This window comes from Agelaius tricolor, unplaced genomic scaffold (genome assembly GCF_023055355.1).
Source record: "Agelaius tricolor isolate 1412-34295 unplaced genomic scaffold, bAgeTri1.0.p SCAF_11, whole genome shotgun sequence".
Classification (NCBI taxonomy): domain Eukaryota; kingdom Metazoa; phylum Chordata; class Aves; order Passeriformes; family Icteridae; genus Agelaius; species Agelaius tricolor.
In genome coordinates this window covers 10483867-10511433 of record NW_027269271.1, presented here as the reverse complement: position 1 = coordinate 10511433, position 27567 = coordinate 10483867, and the positions used below count along the sequence as shown (strand labels likewise).

At 36.3% G+C, this 27567-nt stretch overlaps 1 protein-coding gene across 2 annotated transcripts in view; it reads right to left on the bottom strand.

The window, feature by feature from the left end:
* The window catches only part of VAV3 (vav guanine nucleotide exchange factor 3), a 147837-nt gene that overhangs the window by 11491 nt on the left and 108779 nt on the right, over positions 1–27567 (bottom strand). For both annotated transcript variants that reach the window (XM_071436089.1, XM_071436090.1), the window contains exons 20-25: positions 16308–16444; positions 12577–12642; positions 8959–8993; positions 7089–7205; positions 6330–6417; positions 3064–3193 (exon numbers count right to left, since the gene is read on the bottom strand). In XM_071436089.1, coding sequence (XP_071292190.1) covers positions 3064–3193; positions 6330–6417; positions 7089–7205; positions 8959–8993; positions 12577–12642; positions 16308–16444 — 573 coding nt within the window. The remainder of the gene's footprint in view (positions 1–3063; positions 3194–6329; positions 6418–7088; positions 7206–8958; positions 8994–12576; positions 12643–16307; positions 16445–27567) is intronic.

The window sequence follows — 27567 nt, the reverse complement described above, 5'->3', positions numbered from 1 at the left end:
TTTTCTTCCCTTTTTGCCTTTATTTCATTAACTGGCTGATCATTCCTATAATCTAATGTAAGAATTAGTATTTTTCTGTGTAGCAAAACAAAACTTGATCATACTGTGTGTGTCTAGAAAAGTCTAAGACTGAAAAACTAAGAAGGAAGAATACATCATTTCCCAAAAAAAATCTTCCCAATTAACTTGAAGTTCTATATTGACAAAAGTAAATATCTGACAGCTTTTACAACCACATTAAAAGAAGTGTACAATGAATATGAGAACAACACGGGTGACATCTACAAGACAAGGAGACTGAAAGCAAAGTTATAACCCAAGTGGGAAGCCAAAAACTGAAAAGGCAAAATAACTATCCCACTAGGAGATTTTTATTAATGTTCTAAAACATTATTCTAAAAATCAAGTAGATGCTGAAGCAAGAATCAAATTCCCTGAAAATTTAAGATACAAAGTGACTTATTATGATTCATATTAGAAATCACAAGTTAAATGAAATACCAGTTGTTTTTCTTTTCCCATATGGCTAAATGAAAACATAACAAATACCAAAAATAAATTAACATACATCTTTCTCACTCTTTTCTGGGAAGTAAAGTCAATTCAGTATTGCCATCCAATTTCACAGCAGCTCAAAGACCTTGGCAGCAGGAAATTATAAAACTCTGTCAAAGTCTGCAGTGGTTCAACTAATGTTTTTTCTAAATACTTTTCCCACTTATTCTGTCAGTTATATATCCTAAAGATCCACTGTTTTGAAAAAAATGCTGATGTCTTTTCAAAAGATGGCTTCATTAAAAAATCCAGATATGTGAATAGTATAGAGAAAAATACTGCATTAAACCCAAATCCTTCTCTAAATTAGCTTCAAACTGTCAAAGCCCATTGTATTCACTACCTTCAGCCCCATGCTGAGTAGGTGCAAAATTGAAAAAATACAGACAAGTGCCCCCTCTCTCCTCACCTACTTTGTCTAGCTTCCTTCCAACAGTTTTTCTTGCACTTGGATTATGTGGGAAGAGATCCCAAAAAATGAGCTGTGTGGTGGTCCTCACTGAGGCTGTGAGTAACATCCATGTCCAACTGCTGCCCCACGGGACTTATTTGCTTCCTCTACTAAACCAAACTGCAGCCTCAACCTTCCCAAATGCTTGCTAAATTCAGCCCAGCAGGGTTCCCACTGCATAAATATAAGGCTTTTCTTACATCAGCTTGGTAAAATGAACAAGACAGTTTAAAACCAAGCAGAGTGACCCACAGATGGACTGATAATCATGGACATTTTGGTTAAACAAAACAAAAAATAAATCACCACACTCATGGGGACACACTTTACTGTCCAATCCATTAAAGGAAGTGTCATTCAGAGTCAATCTAGATAAAGCAGCAGAATTATGGAACTCTATTAGATTTTACATGAGGAGTTTGGGAATTGAAAGGTTTGCTCTAAGACAAAACCTGCAGTTTCCACCAGCACAGTCTGTAGCAGCAAAGGGCTGATAGTTACTGCAGCAGAGACTGCAGCAGAGATGCTTCCTCATCCCCTGGACTAAAATGAGAGCATCCCTCAGTCATTTCTCTTGCTCTCCCACATACTGCCTAAAAGATCTTGTTAAAGAAGATGTTTTCTTTTGTATGATGACTGAAGTTAATGAGAATGTACCATAAATCTTGTATCCTGTAAAGCAGGAAATTACTGAGCTCTTGCAGAGTAAGAAGTTGGTGGACAGTATAGATACATTCAAACTGAGATACATTCTAACTGGCCTAAGGAAAAAAGAAAACAATCTGGTTCAGCTCACAGTCAATAACTCAAAAAAATGCAGAGTAAATCAAGAGAGAAGCACAGGGAGACCATGAGCTAAAGGGAGAGGAAAGGACAGGGCAGAGAAATTCACCAGGAATGGACATGAACACCACAGAGAAGAGACAACTAACAGAAGTCCTGGGAAGCAGTGAAGGAGAACAGAAATGGAAAGATGAATTGGGAAGTAGTGACAGTAAATGAAATGCCAGGGACATGCTGGTTTTTCACATTCATTTGTCCTAAATTATCTTCACTTTAACTAGGAGAGGAAGAAAGCCTCCGAAGTTATAGAAATGTTATGGAACAGAGGCAAGCAAGTCAACAAAAGCTCACAAACACAGCAAATGAAAGTAACAAAGCCACCACCATCATCACACAGACTAGACTGGGCTTTTTTAGGCTTTTACAGCAGTCTCCATATTGTTAAAATCCCCATTAATTTTTATTTTCCACTTATTATCTCTTACAGTACAAAGATGCAGCCAATGACTGCAGAACAGCAAATCTAATATTTGCTCTTTGACAGAAACATTATGTATTTTCCAGAGGCCAGCCTCTGTGGAAGGTTTTATCATTAACATTGAACCTGTCCTAAAAATCATGCTAACTTCCACTTACATTGTAATAGCTTAAATAAAGGACAGCATATGCATTGCAAGGCTTCTCAGTTTATCTCTACACTTCACAACTTTTTAACTGCTATTTACAGTGGATAGTAGTTCATGAACTTTTGAAGCTTAGTAAGGGAACTCTAATAAACATTCAATGTTAAAAAACATGCATAAAAATAATTATTATATAGTAAATATAATTTTTTTACACAATTATTTGGCATTACTGAGATGCTACTTCATAGGGCTATGCTACAAGACTGATTTATTTAAATCTCTTTTCAAGGATTAGAAATTTTCACAGATATTAACACTTGTAGCTGCACATATGCAAATTTCTTAAGAAACTAGGCAAGATGCAGTTTAATCTCTCACCAGCATGTCTAATAGAATTTTTGAATATCGGGGAGATTTTAAGTTTGGCAGCAAGACAAGCTTGCTAGACATGTTTATAAATTCCCTGGCAGATCTGAATCTGCTTAGCTTCCAAAAATCCTAGCTAAAAGCATTGCCATAGTAATTGGTTATATGTCAAAAATGGAAAATGAAAACGCTTCAAGTACCTTGTCCTTTTAATATATATATACATACCCCAACATATATATATATGACAGAAAGTAATCCACAAAAATTTATAATCCTCACCATTGCCACCTGTTCTGTTACTCCTCTGTCCCACTGAGTTTTCAGACTCTTTGTATGGAAATTGAAGAGTAGTATCCAAACTTCGAAAACCTTCTTTGAGAGAGTGGTGCTTGTAGTATTCTACAAGTTCCTTTTGGAAAGGAAGAAGACTTGCATTGGAAATTGAAATCACACACCATTCAACATGCTGGTGTACAGCCAATGACAGCTTCATTATACCTGTAACCATACTTTACAATACATCCCATAGAAAAAGCTTGTTTTTAAAAATATAAACTACCAGCTTTCATATTGCCACTTAAAATATTTAAACAAAATAAACAAACCAAAAAATACACCCCAAAAACCAGCCAAGTAAAATCTTTTTGTCAGAGTCAACATTTGCTGCTCCTTTAAGTCAGGCTGAGGATGGCTTTGCTATTCAGGAGTCAGGCAGAAGGCAAGGTCAGCTGCTTGCTAAGGATAGAATTGTAAATGTCCCTCTTTTCTGAAAATCTCTTTTGCAATAATAAGTGATGCTTATCTACACATGCACTTGTAAGTACACAGATCTGAAATAAAGCACAAGGTTTGTAAGTTAACAGCAGATATTCAGATGATGTAAAACTTACAAGGCAGGGCAGGCTTGGGAGATGTCAGACAGTGCACACTGACTGAAAAATCCAGTATTTCACATTCTCCTGGCACCCAATCCAAAAATTTCATTGTCTCTGTGTGTGTGCATCTATATAAGCATTCATAGGTACACACAGGAATATTTCACATATAAATGCGAAAATTCATATATGTAAATATGAAAGAATAGCGGAAATAGTTGATGTAACCAAGAAGACAAGTGACTCAAATTCCTACTCTAAAGAAGGCAACACTCATCAAGATTCTGACAGCTCATGCTCTTCCTTTGCAATCTTCAAGCCCTGCCATTGTCTGCTACATTTGAATTAGCCCAAGAAATCTCAATATCACATCGTTTGTACATGGAGCTAGAATAAGATTAAAAGTGACTGGACAATTCAATGGAAATGTACTTCAATTGATCCATTCCAATGTGGGATTTCACTCTTCAGAAATGCAAGCACAAAGCAATGTATTTACTATAAACCCCTCAATTCATTCCACTTATTTACATCTAGACTTGCAAAATCAGAGTTGACCAAGCCAAGCTTAAAATTAGGAGCTCATACTGTGTTTAATCATTTTATTCTATGAAAAAAAACTCAGCCAGAAAATCAGGAAACAAACCAAAACACACAAAAACCATCCAGCACCACAAAAAGCTACCAAAATGCTTAGCCTATAATAGCTTACATCAGTGATACTAAGAACGCTTTGGGCTTTGCTGTTTGATATCAGCACATCACACAAACTGGAATGTCAGCAATGAAATTTACTCCCATATCATCACTGAATATCCAGACATTCAAATTACCATGACAATACTGTGTGTGATTTGTAAGTAAGTAGCATTCAAGGTAGGATATCTAGATAAATGGAATATAATTAGTATGAAACTTCTGTTATCTTTTTGCACAGTGTAAGTCTGTAAGGATTGTTTTGTTTGGTAAAAGTAATTAGAATTCCAAATGGACACATGTTGTTTGTTGGCAAAATAAGTAAAATGATTTTAAACTGAGGAGAAAGAAAAAATCATTTCATGTCACAGAGTTACTTTTAAAGCTTAGGTTTTAATTCCATTCTTCCATGAAAATGGTTGACTTGACAACTGGCCTCTAAAACATGAATTTCACAGATCACAGTAGCAAGCTTACAAACAGATGAGTGAGTTCAGCAGTCCGTGCCAGCATGGATGGGGGCCTCAGGAGCCTGTCACATCACCCTGATTCACAGCAGCAGCCAAACTGACCTTTCACTGCACCCTGCTCTACACACTCAGCACATTTTAATTACTTTGGTGGAAGTTTTTCAAACGTACTATGAAAAGTAGACACAAGAATTCTTCTACTTTTTTCCCCTCCAAAGCAGTACAAAACGCTGTGTCACTGCAGATCACTACTTAACATTTCCATGGATGCTGCCTTTGTCTCTCTTCTGCTCCCACTTCTACTCAATCTACTTTTGTTCCTCTTTTCTTTAAGACACTCTTACTTTTTCTCTTGCATCTATCCAGGACAAAGCAGTTGTTCCACAGCATGTACAAACACCACACCACTTGTGTATTTAACTCTCAAGGGCAGAATTCATAATACCCTATATCTGTATTATAAAATAATTCTTTCCTACTTGAATGTCAGCAAGGCTAAGTTGGTAGCAGCGAGGTCCTTACACCAGAAATTTCTTCTGTCCTCCTAATTCTGCGATGCAATGCACATTCTATTTGCTCATTTTCCATCCAACTTGGTCCTTTATTTATATTTCTGCTCTACTTTGGAGCCTGCACCAGTGCATTAAACTGCACCACTGCCATAAGAAGAAACCTGGCAGTGTGGCACTCCAGCTGCCGTGTTTTGCCATGATCCGTTTCCAATGAATCATTTGCAGGGTTCACAGATTCAGCAGCCACCTCCCTGTGTGTGTGAGCAACACCATCATTTCTGCTGCTAAACAATGAAAAGATCTCAGGGTCCCCAGCCCTAAAACTAAACAACTCACTGGCTTGTAAGTGTGAAATAAAGATAAGAGTGCAAAAACAGCTTGGTGCAGTCTTCATCAAGAAATGCACGTTTATGTTCTTCCTGTTCTAATGAGCACTTCCAGATTATCATTTAATCTCTCCACACTTCTAGGATGCTCTTGTTTTACAGAGTATTAGTTTTACAAGAGTATCAGTGGTTAAACTAAAGTAATTTCCAAGGCTTCCTGGTTTTAAGGCTTCCCCTTGCTCTTGTTTTGTATTATCCTTCATTTTTATTTAGCATTTTCACATACTTGATTATGCATTCAGGAAGGCTTCTGCATAAATTTTAATCCAATTGATTCCTAAAAACCAAGATTTCCAAAGACATCAAATTCTTCTTTCCAGATTCAGCCAAACTCCAGAGTGGGCTGATGAATAGGATTCAAATTCCTCCTCTTTTCCCCTTCACTACAAGGGACACAGTCCAGTCCTAACAATATCTTAAGCACATAAAATTATCACTTAGAGCTAAAACCATAAACATAAAAAATTATCCTATTAGCAGGAGTGGACACAATTGAAATCTTTCACTCACATAGCTTTATGGAATTTCATAAACCAAAGTAGCTCTCTCTAACAGAAACAGCTACAAAGAAAATCTCACAATGTTAAAAAGCTAATCAATGCTTACCATTAAATTTTTAAATTTTCTATTTTCTGCAATGTGGAAAAAGCCATCTCTTGTTAAAATCTTGATGTGTTTCACTTCGTTATTGTACCTGTGGGCAATGAATAACTTATGAATATAAATGTGTTTTTAATCAGACACAATCAATAATTACCTGAGGGCATGCCCCTAGAACACCGCACACATAAATTCTTAAGACAAAATGTATATCTTGCCAAAACAAAGTTGACATCTAATCAACCAAACATATTTATTAAAGTATAGCTAAAGAAGTAATCTGTCATCAGAGAAAAAGTCACAGCTAACTGCTTATTCTAATTGGGAATTCCCATGTACTTCTTGCTTTTATATTCATATTGATCAACAACACGAAGGCAAAAAACTTGTTTGCACCCACAAAATGTACAAACCCACATTTTACTGAACAGTCTGAGATGCAAAGGGCTTTGAATTCTCACCAAAGTCAATTGAACAGATCTCACTGTACTGCAAACAATGCTTACTCTTCTCCAACAGACTCAACCTTTATTTTTGTAGCCCCAGTTTGCTACATCAGCATCACAAAACCATTGCTTCTTTCCTCCCATAAATCCTGGATATTTTTTGACAGCACTTCAGTTCTCCTATATTGACTCTTCAAGGCTGCACATAATTATATAACAGAAACAGTGGCTAGTTTTCTATATTTATTTCAAATACTATCTAGACAAAAATGAGAACAGGGAAAATTTCTTGAGGCATTCTTAATCCAATTCCACTTACTTAATGCTAATTGCATATTCTCCTGATTCTTTGGTCCTGTGCCGCACCAGGTAAGTGCTGTTTACTCTGTTAATTAGTTCACTTTCTGCCTGCAATCGTTCCATTGCTCCTGCAAACCTGTAACAAGGAAAATAAAAATTGCCTATGATTTTTTTCCAAGCTCCAAAGGTCTATTAAATATGCAATAGAGAGTGAAAATATTCTACATATCATGAGGACCAAAAATAAATCAATTGCAACAGAATACCACTTCCAGATTTCTGAATGAACAATAAAACATGAAAAAATTCCCTGGTTGGGGGTTGTGGAATTCCTAATTAGAAAAGTACTTTTATGGATTTTGAACAGAATATCTGCTAAGGAAAGTGCTCAAGCCCAAGCATTAGCTGAATGACTACTGGCTTGAAAAGTTCATAAAACCAGCTAGTCTATCTGCATCATATGCTGCAAGAGAAGCAATACAACAGTGGTCCAGAACCTTTGAACCTCCCTGAATTCTAGGGAGATTTATTGCAACAGAATGGAGAAGCAGCCACCTGAGGTAGATCCGGTCAACAAAAGACGTAATTGAAAATTTGGTACTTACACAAGACAGGATTTTATTTCATTTCATAATTATGCATAACCTCTACAGGCTGAAGTGCAGTGGGTATACCCAACATCCAGAGGAAAAAAAACTAAATAAGCCAAACCCATCCAAATTTGAAAAAGCTGATGCTAAGTGTTGAAAGCTAAGACAAATAAATCACTGATTCTGCAGCCTGGCTGCACGAGCAGATTTGTGCCCTTGCTCTGCCTTGTGGTGTGTGTAGCACATCATGAGAGGCTGTCAGCAGACACTCATTTGCAAAACCACAGGTTACAAAACTGTTAATTAGGGAAAGTGACCTAGCTTCCAGGGAAATTATGCTTATCTTACCATTTTACAAAGGCTGTCAACCACCACAGCCCACCACTATGTAAAATTTCACACCAATACATCACAACCAATTAGAAAGGAACTTTAAGTAAAATAATAGTTCTTTATTAAAAATCCATAGAAGATAAAAACTAATGCCAGTAATATGCTTTCTTCTAACAAAATTATAAATAGACCATATAATAGAAATTAATTCAAAATATCAATTTTAAATAATAAACACTTTACTTGGCTTGTTATGAAAAATCAGTATTTGTTTGGGTGTGATCCTAATTTCACTTTTAGCAAGTTAAGAGGAAGTCAGAACTCATGTCTAAATGGCAAGGCATAAAATCAGTGAAAGAACACAAGTGGTGCTTACTCTGCTCTCTCAGAACCACCATGTTTTTTCTGAGTTGTGGGAAGGAGTTCACACACTTCATAAACCCCAGAGGAGCAGTGGTTGCAGTTTTGATACAACATTTTTTTCAAAGCATCATCAAAGGTTGGAAGAGACCTTCAAGATTGATCTAGTCCAACCCTGCACCACCATAGACACCCCTAAAACATACCCCTGGTGCCACCTGTATCTCTACAGCTCCAGTGCTGGGAGGGGTTTAAGGAAATGCAGAATTATTCATGATACAAGATGTATTTAATATTATTCCTTCCTTTATTCACTCAACATGTACGATATACTTCCATGCTTCATATTATAACCATCTCTTACTGTTCTATTTCAGACCTCCAGGACTAAGGCTGTGCAGCCACAGACATGTAAACAAAACATCAAAATCATTATACCAGAAATGCTTTTAGGCAATGCATGGTATTGCTTTCCCAAACCATTACATAATGTCTTCTCCTGAAACCTAGAAAGGTTAAACCAATATAATTTAAATTGTAGTAAACACAGTTGCTTTCTGTGACTGCTTCTTTCAGAGATTCTTGTAAGAAAAGACAGAGACTTACCACAGCTGTGAAGAGTAGTCTACTGGCTTAGGAACCTAGGATATCAAAAGATACAGATCCAGGTGATCTAATTTGTCCACAAGTCTATTTTCTTTAGAGGAAGTTATAATAAAGGACAGATATTCTGTATCATTCTGAAAGTAGTACAGAATATTTTAAGTTCTTTTCTTGTGTTTGTTTTGGGTAGGTTTACGTCACAGAAGTGTTCAAACAAAGCTTTTCTGACAGTGCCTATATTCAAATTTCATACACAAAACAGCTCAGTGCTCTGTATTGTAGAAAAGTGCACTAAGGCATGCAATCAATTTACAGTAATGTATAAAACTCATGCCATGTATTCAGGACTGTGTGGCCTTAGACTGGCCACTGGGAAGTATGCTCTATAATCGTCAGAGAGACCTGAGAATATTCCACAACTTCTATCACATGACATCATTCATTCCTTTGTATTTGACTTGGGCAGCTGTTGTACTGTATCTTGCTAAACATGTCATTTGATTCTGAAATTAAATTTAAAAATTAAACTGTAATCAGCTTGCAAAATGGATGTTATATGTACACAAACATATGTATAGATAATGTTTATTCATGCACAAGAGGCACAGTATCATCTCCCATTAGTGTGTGAAAACTCAGTATTACCCTACTCTTCTAAAATAATGTGTGAAAATGCACAGTGCTGAAAAATGGATTTTAGTGAAAGGTTAACATAAATCTCACACACTTGTAACTTAAGGTCACATATTCTTATGTGTTATGTTTTTTTCCTTCAAGTAAAACCAATGGATATTTTATTTTCTGGTCTCTAATAGGGTGGAAATTACAGTAACATTCTTCTCAAAATTTTTTTATTCATGATATATGGAATGTCACCAAAAGAGACTTCCAAAAACAAATCAAGTCAGGAAAATATTATTACAAAGGCCTCAAAACTTAAATTGATTGAACTGCAATCAATTACAATTCCCACTGTCTTGACCTCAGGTATCAAACAAGATCTCTATCAAGTCTCTAGACTTGACCTTGAAATAGACTTCAGTCTGGAAGACATTAAAGTTCTCTGTGACAAAACCAGGCTCATGTGTTTGGCTTCTGTAGTAGTACATCTTAACAGGTATTAAACAGTCATTTAGTCTAATTCTTGAGAGAGAGAAAGGAAACGTGCATTATTCCCAGAGAGAGTAGACAAAGGGCTCTTTTCTCAGCAGCCTCTGCAATGCTGGCAGCCCATGAAGCCTTCAGGGGTGCAGGGCACCCAGGAGTGCCAGGGGTCACCCTGGCAGCAGCACTGGCCTTGCCCATCCCTGCAGGTACTGATGGTGTTATTCAGGCAGCTCTGCCTCTAGCGGGGAGACCGGGCAAAAAATGGACCATGTAAATGCTGACACACAATTCCTAAGAGAAATGCTTCACTTCAAATGATACATTTGAAGTGATTGACCTGATGACACAGGTTGATCACCAACCTGCGATCTTGAACCTTCAAGGCCACCATTTCAAAAATTACAAAGTTTTAACATGTTTTTTACATGTTGCAAGATATCCTTAAATATTTCAAATTTGTTTCAATATTTGTAGCAGTGCTAATAAACTGGAAAGGATATAGGATATAAAAATTCAAAAGATTGTTCAAGTCGATCCTCCAGAGCAGTTAAATGATAGATGAGTAGTTGCTTTTGTAAATTTTGAATGGACAAATATATTCCTATAACAAGTGTTGTTCATTGGTATAAAGAGGATAAAATCAAATGTTTTTCCAGGAGCTCTTGGCTCCTACTGTGCTATGTATTCAATGCCTCTACAGAAACTAGAAAAATGGAGGAAAGCTAGGAAGAAACAGATATTACTCACAGAGGGCATAAAATGTCTGCTGACATATACTACTTATTTTAAAGGGAAAAAATTGTTTATAGGGACATCTGTGAAAAGTCTGGAATATAGATATTCTGGAGCTCAGCAGTTTTTCATTCAATATTCATTCCTAAAGTCTTCTGATATATGGATTTTATGCTGTTTCTGGGCATTTTTATATCAGATGGTTGTAAAGACTGTTAGACTTAATAATAACAGTAAAAGTTATAGCATGTTTAAAACCTGATTGATGTTTCAGTATCTTTAACTGCATCGTTTATCATAATAAGATGTTTATATTTCATCCTTCCAAGTTAACAGTGGTGAAGCATCAATTTATCATTTTGTTCTGATCATGACACCAGTTGGTAACATTTCATGAATAGTATTTATTCATTCTGTAAAACTGCATTATTTTCAATACTCCTCTAAATAGTCTATTTTAAATTTAGCAGAAAGCTTTACCATTAGAAAGATACCTACATAACACCCCAGCAGCATTTTTCCTAACTTCAGGATATTACACTGACAGTGCTTTTAAAGTATATTGGTGATTCCTAAAAGTGCTGCTACAAGTTGGGGTCAATGACTACACAATGACTGATGGGGTAATTGACAGTGACACCATGAAATGGGAAGTCCACCCTTGAACAATAAGCTAGGGGTGGGAAATTCACAAATTTAACAATAAGCAAAGGGTGGAGGGATGAAAGCTAAATTCACACAATTTCATCTTTATTTCAGATTTGTCCTCTCACCCAAACTAAAAGAACTTGTACCTATAAATAGTCTGTGCATTCCTCTTCAAACAAAATCCATGGTATTTTGGTATTTTCATATGCTTATATTCTTTAGGATCTCATGTATACTTGGTCTGGAAATCAAGGCACAATAAGCCCCAAAGACATATCAAAATGCAGCTACTAAGAGCTGACCCCACCTACTTATAAAAGCCATTGAAGTGGCATATCTTGATTGCTGTAACAAAAGGAATTTTATTAATAAGTCAAACTGTTAAGAATCAGGTTCAAGTAAGTGAAAACTACCTTAAAGCAAAGTAAGGACTAGGATTCATTACAGGGTTTATGGGGTTTTATCAATTAACCTCAACAAAGGCAGGCAGTAATCTGATGCACAGTGTCACAGAGGGCAGAGAAGGAACAAGTGTATTGTATATTAATATATCATCACATCTGTACATAAAACTCTTGAGTACATATTAGAAAATTATTTTTCTTATTACTTTCACAAATTTTTCTAGATTGAGAAGATTCTTGTGTGAAGTAAAGACAGGTAAGAGCATGAAGAAAAAAGAAAATTTATCAAGCAGCCAGAATTCCAAGTTTTATATTAGTTTTACAATTTTTAAACTTACTACCTAGGCTGTAATCCCTCTCTCTAACCCAAAGTGACTGGGGAATAGATTAGAGTCACAGCACTCTCACCTTTCTGCTGGGGAAGGGAGAAAGTGCACTTTCACATAAAATATATTTGATCTACACTCTGGGAACTCTTCAGACAGTTCAATTTATTAATATTCCCAAAAGTGAAACCTGCTTATCAAACTTGTTTTCTTGACATGTCCTGCTTACACCCAATAACCAAAAGTATTAGAACTCTCTACTTTAAGCAATACTGAACCCACCATGAAAGCAGCAAGGAACTAGAAATAATATTATTTTTCTAAGATAAAATGAATCTTGATGAACTAATGAACTAGGCAGTTTTCCCGTAAGGTGGCAAACAGAACTAAATAATTGTACTTACACATGGGCTAGGTTTTACTGCATCACTTGGGAAGAATCCAAGCTCTCCTGTTGTTAGATTTCGTCCCTAAAAAAAAAAAAAAAAAAAAAAAAAAATCAATTTTTGAGACATAATTGGGATTAACAGTAAATAATAATGCATGCCCAGGGATTTAGGACAATAAATTTTAAAGACAAGAGTCTTTAAAATAAAATGCTGTTCTAATAAAGTGTTGCTCAATATTTCTGTGGGTTTTGTTGTTGTTTCGTTGGGATTTTAATATAATTAAGTAATAATTATAACTGATAGATCTGAAAGCTCTGAGAGATAAGAGGCAAGAAGGGAGCTCAGAGACTGTGATGTGATTCCCAGTTCTGTCAATGTCTGCCAGTGTTTGATATCTTCATTAATGTTAATTATCTCCTTTCAAGTTATTTCCTCCTCAGCTGGCATTCTACAGAAAGCTGCCACCTGCAACCTTGCAGATCCCCAAAATGGCTACACCACTGTGCAGCAGTGGTTGCAGCACCTGAGAGACCAAATTCCAGTGGGATTCAGAGCTCGTGATCCAACAGCCAGTGTTAAACACTTCCATAAGGGATGCACGTCAGTGGAAACCGATTGGGCAGGGAACACCAGCAGAATTAAAGAATTAAAGGTGACTGTGATGTACTGACATGCTGGAGATGCATCCACACAACAATGGGGAGAGCAGGGGCAGAAATGTATCCAGCAGGGCCTAAACTGAGCCTTTCCTGCACCACAAGGAACCACTCCAGGTTCTAAGCACCAAAAGTGACCTGACCATCACAAATCCATGCATCAGCAGCTCACACACAGTTCAACACCAACCAAGCTCTTCTGAAGAGCACCTTAAAGCATCTTTTTATTCCTAGTAGTAATATTTGGCAATGAAGACACATGGCAGAGTAGAAGAGAGCACATAGCTAAAATCCTGAACACAGATTCATAAAATGGAGGCATGAAAATGTGTATTTAGGCAAACAAATGTCTTAATTTAACTGACTTTTTAAAAGCACATAAATTCTTAACCTCTATTAAATGTAATACACTGACTGTAAATGTAATATACTCTCAGCATTTGGCAATGAGATTAAACATGAGTACTTGACAAGCATTGAAATCATGCAAATTATATTTCTTTATTTTTGATGGCATACCTGCAAAATAAAAAAAATTTAAAGGGAAAAACCCTCATAAACACACATGAGGATTTCTTCAGGGTTTTAGATCCTTTTGTTTCTGTAACACTAAATGTGTAATTCTACCATATTATCAACACAAAAAATAGAGCTCAGAAAATTCAACAGAGCGGAGCTGAATGTAAAAAATAACAAGGGTTTATGAAAACAAATAAAAACATTCTTTGATTGGTACTATCCTAAGCACAATAAGTGAGTGCAGCATTCTCTGTAGATCACTATACAATTTATCACACACTGTAGCTACCACTTTAACCAAAAATACAGAGAAGTGCAGAGGCAGCAGAGGGAAAATCACATAGGCAGTATTTAAGCTAAAAGTGCTTTATACCAGTGATATTTTAAAAAATAATTCTGTGCAAACAAGTGACAATCTCACAGATTTGAACCTGTGTTCAGCAAAGCAAAGCCTTACACCATTTCACATCATCTGCTTGAATAAAGGTTACCCTTTGTATCCATATATTCTATTTACTCCTGAAACAGAAATCCCACTCAAGTACAGACCTAATTTTAAGCAGAGTTCTGAAACAGTCTGCCATCTAAGTGATACTTATTTTCAATACTAATCCTACCTGAATAGCAAGTGGTACCACACTCAACAAGAGCAGCCACTGAACAAAACATATTCATGTCTATCAAGACATGTTTGACCACACTTCAGCTACAGCTCAAGCACTGCTTAGTAACCTGTATTATTTATTTGATGTGCTGTAAAGAATGAAAAAGTTTTACCTAAACCACACATACTTATCTATTACAATCATATGAATTTCTGAATGGTCAACTTAGAAAACCATTGTAATATTAGTCTAGTGGGTCAGCTGTAAATTACCCTAAAAGCCCTTTTGAATAAATAAAGATTTTAATATAAACTGCATTTTGCAGGCTCTTTCTTAATATGCATTTTAAAATGTAGATGTCATTAAAAGACTCAGAAAAATCTGTATTAAGCAGTCTGTGACAAGAGAGAAAAAAAAAAATCCTGAATGATGCTAATGGAGATGACAATTTCCATTAGGATTCAAATCTATTACTGAGGCTTCTAGGGAAAAGCCTAACACACTTTCTGGTTTCTGCTAGTTAAACACAATGAGATTCTAGCTAAATTCTTTAGCATGATAATCACAAACTACCTCTAAGACAATTTCCAGTAAATTGAGCTGACAGATGTGTATGAACATGGCAATAGCATCAGTCCCACGCGGTAGCAGTAATTTTGGCTTGGACTAATTGTGTTAGTCAGATGATTACCTTCTAGCCAGTCCTGAGTCAAGAGCAGGTTTAAATGCTTCTCCAGATCAGAACTCTAGACCTTGCAGAACCAAGTCCTACATACAAAACTATACAGGCCAAACTCTGTCATTTAAAAAGATTTATTTTTAGTGATGCAAAGTACCCACGGCGTGCTAAGTAACAGGTTGGGGGGTTTAGAGGGGAGTTGATTGGTTCTTTGGGTTTGGAGAGCTTTTTGGGAGGGGGTAAGGTGGTTTGGTTATGCCTATTTACATATTTTTTACATAAAGTAATTCTATAGTTTATTACTTCCCCCAATTAAATGTTCAGGATGATACAGTGACATAGGAAGAGTTCACTGATCCTGTCCTGAAGAGTTTGAAGAAGATTCCATCCTAACTGTAGCCAGAAAAACAGAAGCCAAAACAAACAAGTATGACCTAACTCATGAAACAGACCAGGCAGTTTTTGTATTATATTCATTACCTTATTATAGCTTAAAATAAAAAATCAGGAAGATCAAAACAGGAACATCAATTCAAGAAGACAGATATTTTCCACTCGTTGTTCTAGTAATCTCCTGATAGTTCTGTTTAGCTCTATTTCCATGTATCCAATAATACAAACAATTAAGAAAGCAATCAAGAAATATGAGATATTTTAATGTATTTACTGTTAAAGTGAATGCAAGTCAGCATTTTCAATGTTTATAGTACTCACTTAAGAAGAAATTTTAGTAACAAAAATAGTGATGTGAATCACATGACAGCAAATTTTGCCATCAATACAATATACTTTTCCCATGTATATAAAAACCCCTATCCTTAACTGACTTGAGGCAGCAGCAAGTAGTTTAGGTGTGGTTCTGTTTTGCAGAGCTATTTCTCTCCCTAATAAATTTAATATTCACTAACTGGGTTTTGTCAGCATAGCTTTTACTTATGTTGTGTTACAGAACCAGACACTGAAAATTCAAAAACTTTGCTTTTTTGAATTGCAAACACTCTCCTTAACTCTTATAATTTCACTATGATTGCCACCAATCTCATGTTCTTGCAGATTTATTCACCAGGACTCTTACTTTAGGGTTGCAAGAATGAAGATTTAAATCATATAGGAACGACTGGCAATTTCAAAGCAAAATTAGTTGTATTGGACATTTATTTGGATAAACCACAAAGAATTTTGTTGTTGTTGTTGTTCAAAAAGAAAAAAAAATAGGAGAGCAATATATCAATAAGAAGTTGATATCTGGACAAACAGAATATAGTCATTTGCTAAACGACCCAGTACCTGCCAAAATAAGCTGTGTGCATCTCCTCTAATGAGTTCAATTGTGTCCCCAATCTGGATATGCAATGGTGGCCCATCTTGTGCTGCTGGCTGTGGGATTCCATTGTAGTTCCGAATGACTTGCATTTTTGGTAAACCTGGGAAAAAAACATTAAAAAAAATAAATAACAAACAGGAAAAAAATCCCAAAAGCCAGAATCAATTTTTATTTAATGACAATCTACAGAATCTGAAAACCATGAGAGCAATCAAGCAAAGAAACACTGTGTCTTTAGCAGGTATTTGACTAAGGCACTAGTACTTAGTACTATAGCAGGCACAACCAAATAGAAAATAATCACTTTGGAAAAACATCTCTATCCCCCTTTCTTCTTGGGGTAAAGTTGATTTCATTCCTATGGAGACTCTTCCCTGTACATGCATACCCATGGATCTCAATAGGGTTCAAATATTAAGGCTATCTTTATAGTTTAAGGCAAAGATTTCAATGATTAGCATTAAAGACACCAATATGAATAATCTCATCTGCTTTAGAATGCTATTACCAAAAACCCTATGGCCATGATGTGAACACAGCCAGGAGAGTCAGGATCACAATTCTTTTAGATTTCTCACAACACTTTTTTCTTTTAATTTTCATGTTATGGCACGATTTCTGGGTGCCTGTAGCAAAGCCTGGATCAATTGAAGGTTTCATTTCCAAGTCAAGAACTCTAGATGCACACTAGTCCTTGCACATCAATACTGACTGCATCATAGACAACTAAGCTGTGCTGGGGATTTTTTTTATATATATTTTTTTAAGGGAGCAACCCACTTCTGTCTGCTTGTGCAAACAACTACAGCATTGTTAGTAACTACAGTTCAATAATCCTCCACAGGAGTGTATCAAATGGGGGGCAATCCCTGTATCTTCAGTCAGAAGATAAAACTGTAGATTACCGTTAAGTGGGTATATCAATTTCAAACCTTAACCAGGCAGTTTTTGCTTAAATAAGAGTTTTGTAAGAATATATATTAATAATTACAGATAAGAGTGACAGGCTGTAAAGTCAAGGTTGCTGGGCTGCCATATTTAACATGTTTCTTGCTGGAAGGTCATCATTAACTTCATTCTAACAACAAAGGATCAGCAGGCCCACAGAAGACTTATTTCTGTTGCAAGATCACTACTGTAATTTAGGTGGCAACAAACACAAATATCCATGATCTCTGCTAAATTGTATGAAACATGAAAGAAATCACCTTCCATAATTACTACTCTCTGTATTAATGAATAAATACTAATCCTAAGTGCTGATGAAACATTAAGCAAAGTAATACTAGCTCTTACATTACTCAACCCAAATGACACCTTAACTTTTACTGTTTCTGCAAGTTACCTGGCATACTTAAAATGAGCACCTAATTATTAGTAAGCCATTATTCCACTTAGGCAAATACTAGTCATTACTTTGTTTCCAAACTGAAGACTTTCAGGCTTTCATATACTGATTCAGCACCAACAAATGCTCCATGCACTGCATGGCAAACAGAAGTAATGCTGCACACAAGTGTCTACTGAGATCTGACAACTTTGTCCAAATGGAAGGAAACGCCCCATCAGAATCTGAATTATAGTTCTGGGTATGTGACAAGCAGACTGTCAGCAGGTACTCATCTAAGAGACATACATGGAAGTCAAAAAAAATGCACAAAAAATTCTTCACATTATAAAACCATGTATTTGGTGATTTCGTTTATCATATTATTAGTGTGAAGATAGAATATACTTAAAACCCCACCCTTAGATTGAGCTCATCAGAATATGCTCAGAAAATAATAATGTACTTTTCAATTAAAATCCTGGTGGTTTTTTAAGATACTATAGTTTTTAAGTTATTAATCATAAACATGAATAAAAGTACTTTTTATTTCTATTTTCTATGATTATTGGCATCTCTGAAAACGAGGGCAAGATAACTATGGAAAAAAGGGAGAAACTGTGCTGTGTCAACTAGCAGAATTATTCAAAAGGTAACACAAAATTAATCCTGTTAAAATGTACCATGCCCAGAACACTTGTGTAAAATTCAGTATGCTTGATTCTGTAAAATCCTATGGCAATTGTGACAACAAAGTTACCGTGGCAGATACAATGTTGGAAGATTTGATCTAACACCTCTTGACATCACTAGAAATAATCCCATCATTTAAATAGGCTTTTAGGTTACAGCCTCAATGGAGTTTATTATCTTGCTTCAGAACCCTCCTTAAAACTTATTTTTTGTAATGCCTACAGAAACTGTGATACCTACACTGCTCATTTGCTTGCTGTGGCTGGTCTCCATTATGGTGACACACAAATCCTATTTTTCTACTGGAATTTTACCACCTATTTTATCCAATTGTTGTCCTTGGCCTGCTTGGGAGTTCTTTGTGCTCAGCACTGTCAATGCTATGAATCCTCACTGCCTAGCACAATGTACATGCACTGTCACCACTCTCACATAAACCAGCACCTGCAGTAACTGGGGTGCAGGGCCAGGATTCCAGTACACTGCAACACACAGTAATCACTGACACTGCCATGTCTTCTTCATTCAGACCCTTCTGCAATGATACTGCCTGCTAGCTTCAAGGCCATGGATAAAAAAATGCATGGATGAACAAGGGAAATGGTATTTTGGTGCTAATTATTTTAGCACATGTTAGATTTGACTCAGATTCTGAAATGTACTTTATAGCTCCAAGTAAAACAACCGAAGGTAAATTCACTCTCCAACAACAGGAGTGTCTGAGTCACTGAGGGCCATATTTCAGTATCAATAACATTTCAGTATCAATAACAGCACACATGCACACACAGCCTGTATCAAAGATAGAAAAGCAGTGAGTGCATAACTAATAGGTTTTGCTAGTTATATGAAAATATCAAAATTACTTATCCTTGTCATATCATTTTAAACATTCTTTTAAATCAGTTTTCCCAGGAACAAAAGACTAAAAGACATCTTTGAATCATCAATGAAAAACAAGTACATACTATTCTGGGATAGCTAAATTTTCACAGGTAAGTCTTCTTCTCTTCCCTTAAGCATAGAAAAAATAAATGGGGTACAGAAAAAATAATAAATTAAGGGAAAGAGTCAAGAAGCTCCAAATAGAATGTGTAACTTCCTTTTCAGCATGCAATTACAGATTTCATTATAGTAGCACAGAAAGAGTTTAACAGTGAGCTAGTGGACATTTAATTGGGCAGAAATTGGTCAGCACTCACCTCCTAACATACACAAGGACAAACACTGGGGTTTGGTGCTTCCAGACCTATCCATCATTAACACACCAACCATCTCAAACAATCTATGAGTTTTACAAGCTTACCCTAAAACAAAACTGTTGGTTCCAATTGTTCATTCTAGAATTCTATACTCTGAGCATTTACAATTGTGCTGGCTTTGGCTGGGGTAGTTTTCTTCAGAAAAGGCAATATGAGGCTACGTATGGTTTGAGTTTGGGCTGAAAACAGGGTTTGCTTGCACAATGTCAAGGCCTTTTCTGCATCTTGTACCACCCTGGCAGTAGGCTGGGGATGCACAAGAAGCTGACGGGGGCATGGCTGGGACAGCCGGCCCCAAATGACAAATGGATAAGCCATTCATATGACATCATGGTCAGGATTTAAAGTAGGGGAAGGAGGAGGAAGAAGGGATGTTTGGAGTGATGGCTTTTGTCTCCCCAAGTCACCATTACACATGATGGAGTCCAGCTTTCCTTGGGATGGCTGCACAACAGACTGGTCAATGAACACGGTGAAGGAGATCTCTCTTTTGCTCTCCTTGTGTGTGCAGCTTTTGTTTTAGCTGTTAAACTGTCCTTATCTGAACCCACGCGTTTTCTCACCTTAGCGTTTTGTTCCTGGCTGGGGTTAAACCACAAGAAGAATCTTCTACTTCTCAGTGTAAATTAGTTCATGGCCAACTTACATCCATTTAGAAACAGGAGCCTGCAGAGTTCTTTTCCTTGTCTGCTTTTATTTTCACACTACAGTTAAAGAGAGCAATCATACCCCTATTAACCTTCATTTTGCTAGGCTAAACGAGCCAAGTTCTTTTAGCTTCCTCTCATAAGGGACCAATTCCTCTGAGGCAGTACACCAGCTGCTTTACAGAAGTTCAGACAGGCAAAGTCTAGGATATTTTCCTTGTCATTCTTGACATTTCATTTTTAATTGGCATATAGATTTGTAACAAATACACTCATTAAGAATCCTAAGAACTTGCTGTAATTCAATAATGCAGATAAGAAAAAGTGGTATTCTACAGAAACCTGAAATGCTTTAGAGTTATTAATTATTTAGAGTATAATTATGGATTATTTGTGACAGAAACAGTATAGACCCTCTATGCATTAATTACTGAAAGGTGAGATATGTGAAGCATTTAGACACACTGCCATTGCAATGTACATAGCTGCAGTACTGACAGTATCTGACAACTGCAGAAACATAGCTGGCACAAAAATGTTACCCACGAACATGCTAAAAAGAGGCTAAAATTCCAACACAAAGGACAAGATCAGGATTTCATCCATATATTATCATTAATGATAAAAATCCCATTGGTTTCCATTAAGTCAGATTTCCACATAACAAAGTTTTTTATGAGGAAACTTTCTAATTTAAAGATACAAAAGAACCTGGTAGTCTCCAACATTGAAATCAAAAACGAAACTTATCCAGTTATGACACCAATAAATAGCTAAAATTTACTTGACTTGAAAACCAGGAAAAACCCCAGATTCCTAGAAAAGTCTTCATAGCCAGGCTCTGGGTCACAGAGCTAACATAAATTAATGATCTAAATTGTAGCTCATGAGAAAAACAGAAAGCATGATAGATCAAGATTTAAAAGGTACCAATTAGGTTATATTATAGAAGAATAAAGCCTTTCATAAACTGCACCATGCATTTGAGTATTTCATCTGATAATTATGAGTCAGAGAAGGAGGCTACAATTTAGAATTAACATAGTACATAATAAGTTAGAATATCCTTTATATATGAAACCAGAAAAAGTAAACTACTTGTATTCCTTACAGCAGCTCTGCATTTCTCAACAACACTGAATGACCCTCAGCTTCATGCAGAGATTCAAAAATGTTATTTTCTGCTAACAACATGCATAATGCACACCCTATTATGACCTCTATCTGTCAAAATTGATTCCAGCATCTGTTATTTCCAAGCAATGTAAAAGGTGGTTTAGGCTTCAGGCAGGGATCATTCTAACACAGAAAATAATGACACAGCATATAGGACAGCAGGGTTCAAAGGTGAATTTGTGGATAAACTTTATCCTATTACCAGAAAGACATGAAACAACTTTGTCTGCATTAAACATCTCTTCTTAGTTAAATTGTAGACTTTCTTTTTCTCTATGAAAAAGTTAGCCTAGTCACCAGTATTTAGAATCTGACTGGAAAAAACCCACTAATGAAATGGAATGAAGCCTCCTGAGTTCATGAGGCTTTGAACCTGAAACAGAATTTTAGACTATCTGACAAGGCCACATCCTGATGTTTCCAGAATCTCAAGAAAACAACACTGCCTTTCATACAGGAAATGGCACAAAGGCTCACTAATTCTGTCCTTTGTTTCACCACAACAGCATTTTGGGTGTCTGCTTGGAACCTCTGAACTTGCTTTGACCTTTTTTGGTTTATATCTTTGCAGCTACTAACACAGGGAATGCAGTCCTGCTAAGAGAGAAGCTGACATTTAGTGGTTGATAATATTCCACCTGAAATCTCTGAGCAGATACATCTCCATACCTCTGCACACTCCAACCAGGAAGTGAGGGCTAAGTAACTCATGGCAGTGTCTCATGGGATTAAATGTCTGAACAGTGGGCCCAGAGTGTCATGTAGAATTTTAAAAAAGAAGAAATTAAAGAGACACAGGCAAAGGGGAACTCATATTGAAAGAAAAAAATTAGTATTACATGGTAAGTAAAATTACACTTTGAAGGGTTCTGATCAAGAAGCATAACTGCAAATAATAAAGTAGCAAGGAGTTATGATAGAAAGAGAAAAACAGATGGGTTGATGAGGACAGCAGTGTGAAGAACAGGTGGAACTGTTATACCCACAATCTGAGCATCCATGACACAAAATCACCAGCTTTGACACCTTTTTTTGGCAACATCATCTAGGTCCAACACTAATATTAAAAGCTAGTTAAAGGAAAGCTCTAATCTGAGCATGGGCTATATGAAAACAAAGTCCTTTGGCATTCTATGTTCTTCCAATTGGCTCTGCTACCTTCATTTTTAAAAATCCTGTTCATAATCATTTTATTGCAGAATAAACCATAAACTTGGTTCTTCTCACTTGCATTTGTCAGGAGAGCAGCTTCCCAACTCCTCATCAGTGTCATCTATCCCCTACAACCAGCAGAAGTCAATGGCTTTGTTACTGCCAAGGCAAAACTTGTCTAGAAGGCCTTCTCAGCTGGGGAGGAGACATGAGGAAAGCAACACTACTAATCACTTTAAAAAACCCACTTACATTCAATTTCTGAGGCAGTCTATTAACACCTCAAAAGAGACTAGATTGGGATAGGATTTTTTAACTTTTAGGCCAAGTACTTATAACAAATATTACAGAACTCACATACATGAAGATGCCAGTATAGTCTATTAAGAGCTCTCTTCAGAATGGCAGTGATTTAAATAATTACTACTACAAAATTAACACAATTAATAAGTACATATACCTCAAAGAAGATATTTTAATTGAACTTTATATTCTCCCAGTTTTAAGTCATTATTTTTGTATGTCATTGTAATTAAAAGTTCTAATTTTAGATACTGATTTTAAGCCTAACATTCATAAAATCATAGAATGGGCTGAGTTGGAAGGCACTTTAATGATCATCTCATTGCAACCTTCCTGCCATGGGCAGAGACACTTTCCATTGGATCAGGTTGCTCCAAGCCCCATCCAGCCTGGCCTCGAACATCCAGGGATGGGGCACCCACAGCTGCTCTGGGCAACCTGTGCCAGGGCCTCACCACCCTCACAGTGAAGAACTGTTTCCTAACCACACCTTCCTCCTTCCACTTTAAAGGCAAGGTGGCTGAAATGCTGACAGAGCCTGGGACTCAGGAATATTCCACTTGTCTTCTCTTTAACTGCTTTGCCTTTGTTTACTGTTCAATCAAGTCTCACTATTGGCATATGAATAACCAGAACTCTGGAGTTTGCCACCTAATTTTGAAATCAAAAACCTACACAAGGCTGATTTTTAAAGCATGGATCAGCTACCATAAGCCTTAAGCCAACTGTTAAGTTTCTGCTTATAGAAGTAAAGCAGTCCTTTCTTCCATAAACAGAAAACTTGCAAGCACTGGGGCAATTATGGGGGAAGGACATGGGGAGGGCAAAATAATCTTCACAAATGCACTCCAAACCACATCTGATAAACATTCACATTTCTCTTCCATCAAAATAGAAGATTTAAAGACTGTCATCCTCCTGAACTCCATGAGTTCCAACAACTGGAAAAAACATCTTTTTTTTCACAGTCCTAGCCATGCTTTCTGTCGCTGTCCTCACCTCTCTTCTAACAACTGTTTCCTTCCTAAAAACCTTACTGTGGTTTTGTGTTTGGATTTGTGGTTCCCTCAGTCCTTTACTACCTGTCAAAATCTATGTTTTGCGAAGACTCAAATTTTCCACCATTTCTTCTTAATGCTGCTTATAGAAATTGTATTCTTGGCAGAGACCTCTGCAAAAATGGTCAACCATCAACCAAAATGAAGATGTGTGGGAGGAAAAAATCTGTCTGCTAACAGTCTGATCAACAACTTGTTATGAGAAACAGAAAAACACCACAACTCAGGAAGTCGTCGTGCTTCCCCAGGTTTTGTAGATCTGATCATTAGCAAAAAGCCCCCTGGTAAATTGCTATATCTCCATTTTCTAGTTAAGATCCACACAGAACTTGGAACTACATTGCAGATCATAGTGGGAGTTCATTGCAAGGAAAATAAACAAGACTAGCAATATTATTCAATTTACAAGGCTGCTTTTGGAAACTGTATGAGTTCTGTTTTATTTCTACACATTTTTTTGTTTTTATATTACAGTAGTTTTGCTGCTTAAAGACAGTACTTTGATCAGAAATTAGAAATTTAGCCAAGAAAATCCAAAATCCAAACTAAGTTTCAGAATAATTTTTTTTTTTTAATTTAGAAAAATAACTCCAAGAGAAAGCATTTTCTTCACTCTTAAGCAGGGATATTTATTTGGCACATCGTGACACTCATTTTAAGGAGCCTGGAAGCTCATCCCTGTGCAAGAAAAAAACCTGGCACTATAAAAAGGCTTCTGAAGAGCCATGTTTTTAAACTTCAGAAGAGAAGTTCACAAGGGCTGCCTTTTAGGAAAGAATGACCCTATTCTTATTTAGATGGCCGATGACCATTTGTCTCTCATCCCCCTTAAGGGTTGTTCTGCTCCTTACTCTCACAGATTCACTCCTGAGTTTACTTTACTTTTGCGTCTCAAAACAGAAGCTAAAGAAACTCTGAAGATTTTGGGAAGTCAGGCAACAAAATGTTACAACACAGAAGAAATACAAAAAATTAGTCAAGTACACTGCTGAAAGAATCTACAAATGCTAACCCAATCCCATTTGCACAGCAAGCGTTTTCATAAGCTGTATCTGCATCTTTCAAACACTGTCTTCCCCTATAATACATATATTTGTCTTTGTAGATCCATATCAATTCAGAAAACCTGAACATGCCCTAGGCTGAGAACTTCAGATTGCAAATGGAAGAAAGTACATCTAAAATAACCAATATTTCTAGTGCAATTCCAAAATGATGTCAGTTTTTACACTCAAACTCAGGTAATTTCTTAAAAGAGAAGGAGGACTCTCTCCATGACTGCACTGAAAGCAGAGAGCTAAAAAAGTCACTTGCTAATGGTCATTGCCACATACTTTTTGTGATTCATTTACAGTGAAAACTATTTTTCCTTCACTGACAGACCTTAGTTTCCTCTTCACAGCAGGTCTTCCTCCATACAAGTGTTAAGGACAAGCTCTTGTTGGTTTGTACAATTCTAACTTCAAATGTTTATTCGGGTAACTACTCCTTACTTGGAGTGACACAGGCAGCTATTCTTGTGAGAGGAAGGGATTTTGGAATTGCCTGGATTGAGAAGAGTCTCAGCATTTTGAACAAGTGTTAGAAACAGCTGAGCATTAAATGTTTCATGGGAATAAACAACAAAGAATAATCAGGTTCAAAAACACAGTTTTCACTTGTTTTGACAAAGTAATGAAATCTCATCCTTTTAATGTAGTCTAGGAGGTGAATTAGGGATACAAACTTTAAAAATCGTGTTGCCTCAAAAGTCAGCAGCTTCATTTTATTTTTTTTTTTAAGTTAAGCAAAATGGAGTTTTGGCATATGAATTTAAAAGTGTGGTACATGTGGTGCTGCTTTTTGTAAAAGCACATGGTATGAAGATTAACCAATGTTAATTATTGCATCTTTTAATGTGATGCCATAGACAGGCATGGCATTCTAATTCATGTATTTGCTCAAACATGTACCTGCCCCCAGGGGCCAACAACTTGCACTGGGCAGATACTACAGATGAGCTATGAAGGTGTGTCCAGACAGTAGATTACAGTGCAGCAAAATGCTCTGAAAAACAGGGACAAATCTTGGAATATACAAGTCCATTATTCCATAGAAGTAATTATTTGGAGCTGTACTTTACATACTCACTTCCCCATGCCCGGGGATAATTCTGCAGCAAGATGAGAAAGGCTTGAAAACAGGAACCCCACTTTGGAAACTGCATTTAATACTGCAAAATGTCATGAATCTTGTACAGGACCCACACATTTTTCCTAGTGTTGAGAATTCACAGACTGAATAATTTTAACAATATAGACTCCATGAAAATACATGCCTACACCACCTAGAATCTTTCATAGGTATCAAATTTAAAAACACACATTGCTGAATATGTGCTGACATTTTATTCATCAAGAATTGCAAAAATAAGAATTAAATTCTCTTTCAGACAATTTCTTTTGTGCTCAGTATTGACTAATACCATCTGCCTCTAAGATGAAAGGCCTTTGTCTCCCATTTGTGTTACTTACAAGAACTAAATTCTCTGGCAAGAGAAGCATTTTAAATTATTACACAACGTGAAAGGGAAGAGGCTGATGCCTGGCAAAGCAGGCAGGTCCCAGCACATGACAAATAATTTTGCCTGCACGCACCCTCTTCATAATGCTGTATAATCCTTCAGCTTTTCAAGTTAAACACTCTCATGATCTTACTCTTCAAGCAATTTTTCTTCACTGTGGCCTCTACCCTGATTACAGCAGATACTTCTTTTACTTCTTAACTGATAGTTCTTAGCACACATGCAAAAAAATTTCAGGCCTTATACGCCTTCTTTGCATGCAAGCATCAATGGACAAATGTGGCCAAGAATTAAGGCATTATATTAAAGCCACAAAAAGACACCATGTTTTTTGGCTAAAACAAACCTGCTTTTAAAAAATATGCCCACTTATTTCTGGTCTGTATGGGCTACAGCAAATAAATTATTTTCTTTGAGAAAAGAGAACAAAATTTGTTTTCATAACAAAGTACTTGTGCTATAGAAGTAAAAAAAGATGAATATGTATTTCACTGTTAACACCTCAATGCAGTTAAAATTGTTTATTACTAAATAGTATATACTTGGGATTTTGTTTTTATGCTGCACACTTTGCATATTTGAAGTATTGGCAATCTATGAAAACAAATTATAGAAAATTCAAAATGCATCCCCATGTTGTGATGCCTCCAACTTTCCCATGAATTTGTAGCATCCCTAGTCTCAATTAGCAGATATACCTAGACAAAGGTATTCAGACTACAATGAAAATATCCACTGAGTATAAAAATAGATATCTTACATCTAAGTTTTTACTGTCTTCATTTATGCCAGCCTTTCTTTTCTAGCACAACTAGCATACGAAAAATTTTATACTAATCTGATACGGTCCCTTTTATCAAAGAAAAATATTTTCAATTTTTAGTTACAACTTTCAAAATAGTTTACAAATTCAAGTAGAATAATTTTCTATGTCTATATATAATTAAGTTCTTAACTTGAAGACTGCTTACATGATGAATAAATAATAAGCTGTAAAAGGACCTTCTTTTAAATGCAGAAATGAAAACACAATAAAATAATC